This window comes from Xyrauchen texanus, chromosome 14 (assembly GCF_025860055.1).
Source record: "Xyrauchen texanus isolate HMW12.3.18 chromosome 14, RBS_HiC_50CHRs, whole genome shotgun sequence".
NCBI lineage: Eukaryota > Metazoa > Chordata > Actinopteri > Cypriniformes > Catostomidae > Xyrauchen > Xyrauchen texanus.
In genome coordinates this window covers 25,247,621-25,254,660 of record NC_068289.1, presented here as the reverse complement: position 1 = coordinate 25,254,660, position 7,040 = coordinate 25,247,621, and the positions used below count along the sequence as shown (strand labels likewise).

At 56.5% G+C, this 7,040-nt stretch overlaps 1 protein-coding gene across 1 annotated transcript in view; it reads right to left on the bottom strand.

Annotated features, from left to right (window-relative positions):
• Positions 1 to 447: 447 nt before the first annotated feature.
• The window catches only part of LOC127654719 (heparan-sulfate 6-O-sulfotransferase 3-B-like), a 183,063-nt gene continuing 176,470 nt past the window's right edge, over positions 448 to 7,040 (bottom strand). The window contains exon 2 of the mRNA XM_052142018.1: positions 448 to 1,162. Coding sequence (XP_051997978.1) covers positions 448 to 1,162 — 715 coding nt within the window. The remainder of the gene's footprint in view (positions 1,163 to 7,040) is intronic.

Genomic DNA, 7,040 nt, shown 5'->3' with positions numbered 1-7,040 from the left:
CTGTGCTTTTTTCATTCATTCATTTTTAAATATGTAACATGTGCTAGACAGACATCTTTGACCTTGCTTTTTTAGCACAATAACGTGTTCGGCCTGACCTACCTCTAATATACTGAAGTCTATTAAACCTTCTTAAAAGTTTGGGTGTAGGTTTGTTCGTTTGTCCTTCACAAAGACTTTGAGGGTTGCTTGGTAAATAGGCACAGAGCCACCTCTATAATTGTATTAATGTCAGCTGTCAGCAATTTTATTGCAGTCTATATCAACATTGCCATCTAGATTTCATTGCAAAGAGGTCAGCAGAAATCCTTAGCAACTAAAAGGCCTGGAAAATGCCTGCCAGCCTCATGACAAAAGAAACTCATTAGATAAAGTTTTCTCTTCCAACTCCTCCACAAATTGCCCTTTATGCTCTCTGTGTCACAGTTCGAGATTCCAAAAGAGGTATCACCAATGGACCACTTGGCTGGCATAGTCTTCAGTTGTGGTGATCCGAGATTGTCTTTCCTCACTTTGTTGCTTGCTCTGGATGACTCGCCGCTTCCTGAGCCAGCGCCGCTCCTTCCGCCTCTTCAATCTCTCTTCCTGCCGCTCGTGCTGGCGCGTGAACTGGTATCTCTGCACGAACAGGTCCTTGGCAAACTCGTACAACTGCATATCTAGAAAATTCAGTTGTTCTATGTGGTGGCGCATGTCATTGCGCAGCTCCACATTGGCAGCGCGTGTACTGTTGAGCTGCGTGAAGGCGGAAATAAAGCGCAGATGAAAGGTACCCTCAAACAGGAACTGTGTCTTGCGCTGGAACTCAGTCAGGCCATAGAAGGCCATGTTCTTTAGGTTGCTTATGGCGCTAGCTAGGAGAATAGAGTTACGTTCGCTCTCGTTCATGGTGGAGAGATTGTAGCAGCCCACGAGACTGAGATCGGCCAGCATGCGCACCTGCCGGTTGTTGGCTAGGTTGGAAGGGCAGTCCATGAACTCGTGCAGTGTGACCCCTGACCAGTCGTCTCCACTATAGCAGGTGGGCAGCTCATCCTGTGTGGGTGAGCGCCCATCACACATGTGAAGGGATGTCTTCCAGGTGGCACCACGCTGCACGTGCTTCCATTCACTCAGGTAACGTGATACAGGGTCTCGTAGCATGGTGATGTAGTAAAAGTTCCTGCAATGAAAATCAAAAGGTTAATTAAATTACATTTTAAAAATAAAAACACTTTATAATAAGGTTGTGAACATTAACATCTTTAACAATGCATTAGGTATCATGAGCTAAGAAGGAAGATTTTATTATAGCATTTAATCATCTTTATTCAAATTAATTTACAGTATAAATAAACTTTCCCCTTCTGTCGCTCTCTCCACGTTGTGTCGGAGAAGCGACACTAGGGGTCTCTCTTGAGCGCCGATATCCACCTCTGATCTATGAAAAAAGGCCAATGAGAGTTGGCAGCCGGTATTTGCATGTCCCGGCCCCGGACATACGGGTATTTAAGCGGCGCAAATACGGGAGTTCATTCAGAAAATTTCTTTGAAGCCGATGGTCTGTCTGCAGTTTGCTGCGAGTTACACACCACTTTAAACGTTCCTGTTTCCTCTGACGATCTGCATGCTGTTGGATCTTGACGGCGCACAACAGCGGCTTTCTCCTTCACATTGCACGGCGTGCATTGTTGCCCCTGAGCGCTTCGACAGCGCAGACACACACACACACACTGTGTATTAAAAGAGTAAATTCCTATTAAAAGAGTAATTTCTCTAAAAGAGCAAAACACAGCGGCGTTGAACGTCCTTTTCAGGACGCCGTCTTTTCAAGATGCCCTTCTGCCCCTGTGTTGTTCCTGGATGCGGTAGAGTGCTCTCCGCTTCAGACGGCCACAGGCGCTGTCTCGTGTGTTTGGGCCGCGATCACACCGAGGCGGCGTTTGTGGATGGCTCATGTTCTCACTGCGAGAACATGACCATGACCACGTTGCGGTCGCGGCTTGCTTTCAACAGAAAGCAAGCCACCCCAGCTGCACCCCGCATTGCTCCTTCTTCCCACGGGATTGAGGACGATGCGGTTGGCGCTGGGGGCGATTTGGGGGCGGCAGCCGGTGCAGTTTCGCCAGGTAGCCCCCCGCGAACCTCCCGTTCCCCGACACGCTCGCTGGTCCCCGTCTACACTCGCGGCGATAGCGGCTCGCCTCACGGCCCGGCTGTCTATCCTCCCGAGCCCGAAGCAGATGAGCTCGCCGCTGCATTGGAGAGTGTGATGTCTGATGCCGAGGACTCCCCTGGACTGCCGCCTTCGGGCCAGCAGGCCCAGGCTGAGGCCAACACTCAGATGTCTGACATGCTTTCCCGGGCTGCCGTGAACGGTTGGATGACTGGTTCCTGGGGGCAGCGCGCCGTTCACGGCCTCGCATCCCCCCCGGTCCCGTTTTTCCCGGAGGTACATGACGAGCTGACGTCTACGTGGAGAGCCCCGCTCTCCGCCCGTCTAGGTGCCACCCGCTCCACTCTCACCACCCTCGACGGCGGAGAGCGCCACGGATACGGGCCGATTCCCCAGGTCAATAGGGCAGTTGCATACCATCTATGCCCCGGTAACCCTACCTCCTGGCGTGGCCGCCCCGTACTCCCATCCAAGCCATGTAGGACAACATCCTCGCTCAACGTGAAGGCCTACAGTGCGGCTGGACACACTGCCTCCGCCCTGCATGCGATGGCCCTCCTGCAAGTCCACCAGGCCAAAGCACTCAGAAACATGCACAGGGGTGGACCTGATCCTGATGTGCTGCAGGAACTGTGCTCAGCGACCGACCTCGCCCTGAGAGCGACGAAGGCCACAGCGCAGGCACTCGGACAGGCGATGGCCACCCTAGTGGTCCAGGAACGCCATCTTTGGCTCAATCTGGTCGAGATGCGTGAGGCCGACAAGAACCGCTTCCTGGACACACCTGTCTCTCAGATTGGCCGAGGACTTCGCCCAACAGTTCTCCGCGGTGAAGAAGCAGACAGAGGCCATCTCTCACTTCATGCCCCGCCGCAGACCTGCCGCTACGGGCCCTGCCCCGTCTGCCCGCTGAGGGCGTCCCCCTGCGAAGAAACCAGCTCCTGCTCCACCTCAACCCGGGCCCAGCTCTCAGCCCCAGCGTCGAGCACCCCGCAGGCGGTGCACACCCCCTGTCTCACGAACCCCCTCTAGGACCCGGAAGGCTCCCAAGCGTTCCTGAGACAGCCGACCCAGAGCTGAAGACGTTAGCTCCGGAGGTGGTAAGACCGCTCCGTCCCCCGGTGGAGGGCCGGGAGGAGAATACTTTGTTTTTTCATTTGCCACACCCCCTGACGGGGGCTGTGGTAACCACATTCTCAATAAAAGAGCTATTTCCTTTGCCTCTGGGTCACCTGGCCCGCAAATGCCGTTCTCACGGCAATCTGCTTTCAGATTACGACAGTCCCGGTACACCGGATGCGGCGATCCCGCCTTCCACCTGCCCACGACTGTTCCCCGGCCGGCCGGTTCAGACGAGTCCAGAGGATGCCAGCATCAGCGACCCTCTTAGCCAAGGGCGCGGTAGAGCCATCCCTCCAACCAAAAAGAGGAAGGGTTTCTACAGCCCTTACTTCATTGTACCCAAGAAAGGCGGCGGCTTACGACCAATCCTGGACCTGCAAGTTTTCAATCGGGCCTTGTTAAAACTCCCGTTCAAAATGCTCACGCAGAGAAATATTCTGGCTGGTGTTCAGCATCGAGATTGGTTCGCAGCAGTAGACCTGAAGGACGCGTACTTCCACGTCTCAATTCTGCCATGACACCGACCCTTCTTACGGTTCGCGTTCGACGGCCAGGCGTTCCAGTACAAAGTCCTCCCCTTCGGCCTGTCTCTGTCCCCTCGCGTCTTCACGAAGGTCGCAGAGGCGGCCCTTGCCCCGCTACGAGTAGCCGGCATCCGCACAGAGACCAGGTGCTCCGGCACCTCAGCCGCTTGGGGCTTCAGGTCAACTGGGAAAAGAGCAAGCTCACTCCGGTTCAGAGCATCTCTTTTCTCGGGTTGTAGTTAGACTCAGTCTCAATGACAGCACGTCTCACGAGCGAGCATGCTCAGTCGGTGCTGGACTGCCTCGCTTCCTTGAAGCCAGGCACAGTGGTCCCTCTAAAACTTTTCCAGAGGCTCCTGGGGCATATGGCGTCCTCCGCGGCGGTCGCGCCGCTGGGGTTGATGCATATGAGACCACCCCAGCACTGGCTCCAGACTTGAGTCCCGAGACAAGCATGGCACCACGGCACGCATTGGGCTTTTTACGGGCAGGAGTGCCCCTGCAGCAGGTGTCCCGATGCGTTCTGGTCACAACCGACGCCTCCCGGTCCGGGTGGGGTGCCGTGTGCAGCGGGCACGCGGCAGCGGGCCGTTGGAAAGGGGCCCCGCTGCGTTGGCACATCAATTGCCTGTAGTTGCTGACCGTCCTTCTTGCTCTCAGGAGGTTCCTCCCGTTAGTTCGGGACAAACATGTCCTCGTGAGATCGGACAGCACCACGGTGGTGGCGTACATAAATCGCCAAGGCGGCGTACGCTCCCGCCACATGTCACAACTCGCCCGCCGTCTCCTCCTATGGAGCCAAGTGCCACTCACATCCCCGGCAAGCTCAACGTCATAGCGGACGCGCTATCACGACAACGCCTGCCCGGTGGGGAGTGGAGGCTTCACCCCCAGTCGGTCCAGCTGATTTGGGAACGGTTTGGCAAGGCCCAGGTAGACCTGTTTCCCTCCCAGGAAACCTCCCACTGCCCGCTCTGGTGCTGTGCAAGGTCAGGGAGGACGAGGAGCAAGTCACATTAGTGGCCCCCTACTGGCCCACTCGGACTTGGTTCTTGGAACTCAGACTTCTCACGACAGCTCCTCCCTGGCGAATTCCCCTGAGAAAGGACCTCCTCTCTCAGGGACGGGGCACGCTCTGGCACCCGCGCCCAGACCTCTGGAACCTCCACGTCTGGTCCCTGGACGGGATGCGGAAGAGCTAGCCGACTTACCGCTGACCGCTATGAATACAATCAACCAAGCCAGAGCCCCCTCTACCAGGCACCTTTACGCCCTAAAGTGGTGCTTGTTCACAGATTGGAGTTCTTCCCGAACTGAAGACCCGCAGAGATGCGCAATCAAGTCAGTGCTCCTGTTCCTACAGGAGAGGCTGGACAGGAGGCTGTCCCCGTCCACCCTCAAGGTGTATGTTGCCGCCATTGCCGCCCACCACGATCCTGTAGACGGCAAGTCTTTGGGTAAGCACGACTTGATCCTCAGGTTCCTGAGAGGCGCCCAGAGGTTGAATCCCTCCCAGCCAGGCCTAGTTCCCTCCTGGGATCTCTCGGTAGTCTTGGCAGGACTCCAGAGACCTCCCTTCGAGCCACTTGAATCAATTGGACTCAGGGCCCTCTCTCTTAAGATGGCCCTGCTGATCGCGCTCGCCTCTATCAAGAGGGTCGGGGACCTGCAAGCGTTCTCTGTCAGCGACACTTGCCTGGAGTTTGGTCCGGTGGATACGTCTGTGATCCTAAGACCATGACAGGGCTATGTGCCCAAGGTTCCTACCACACCCTTCCGAGATCAGGTAGTGAACCTGCAAGCGCTGCCCCGGGAGGAGGCAGACCCAGCCCTTTCGTTGCTATGTCCAGTGCGCGCCCTGCGCATTTACCAGGTCCGCACACAGAGCACCAGACGCTCTAAGCAGCTCTTTGTCTGCTTTGGGGACGGCAGAAAGGGAATGCCGTCTCCAAACAGAGGCTTGCCCACTGGGTTGTCGACGCCATCACACACTGGCTTAACACACCCAGGCCGTGCCCCTACCCTTGCGGGTCTGAGCTCACTCAACAAGGGGTGTTGCGTCCTCGTGGGCACTGGCCAAGGGCACCTCCCTAGCAGACATCTGTAGAGCCGCGGGTTGGGCAACACCCAACACCTTCGCGAGGTTTTACAACCTCCGCGTCAAGTCGGTTGCATCTCGTGTTTTGTCAGGTCCGAGCCCGTAGAACTCGGTAACACGTAGACCGACCGGCCGGGTGGATCGCTTGCGCCCAGCGCCCTTTTCCTGACGTCAAGGTAAAGTAGTGCGCCTTCTTCCCAGGGTGCCCCACTCCGAGTCGGGACCCTGGTCGATTCCTCCCCAGCCCTCCGGGTCCGCGGTTCAGCGGAGGAACTCGCCGACCCAAGCCACTGCGGGTACCCTGATGGCTACCTTGTACTGGTATAGGTGCTCCTCCTGCTCGGACTCCTCCTGTGTGTAATTCCACGGTTCTGTCCCCTTACGAGCGGACCCCCGTGTCTCCCTTGGGCAGTTACAGCTGCCCCGGTCGCCGTGCTGTAGCAACTCCCCCCTTTCGAGGCTGGATCTACCACCACACCATACTTTCCACACGAGCCCTAAGACGGCCGTGTGACGTGTCTACCACTTTTCCTCCCCAAGAAAAAGGGCAGGTGTGGTCTCCGCAGGGTCTGGGTAAGACCCCCTTCCCTATATGCGTGTAAGGGCCCTGGCCGTGATTGCTCTATGCGAGAAACATAGAGAGAAAAGAGGCCCAGCCAGGCTGGCCCGTTCCCAGGTTGGCAAACATCGCCTTGTTCCCCTTCCAGGGTAACTAGAAGGATTCCGATGTTCTTATGGGGCATTGGGGAAGGGTACGTGCAGCCAGGTACAGACGATGCGCGGCACTGGATGAAATCCCTGCCCGCCTCTGTATCGGGCGTTCACGTACACGGTTCAGCGCATGGCAAGATTGGAATGGGTCCCCTAGTGTCGCTTCGGACACAACGTGGAGAGAGCGACAGAAGGGGAACATTTGGTTACGTATGTAACCTCCGTTCCTCGAGGGTGGGAACGACACGCTGTGTCTTTCCTCCGCCATGTCGCTGAATCGAGCCACTGTTGTGGCCGGACCATTTCCGGCTCCTCAGAAAAATCCTGAATGAACTCCCGTATTTGCGCCGCTTAAATACCCGTATGTCCGGGGCGGACATGCAAATACCGGCTGCCAACTCTCATTGGCCTTTTTTCATAGATCAGAGGT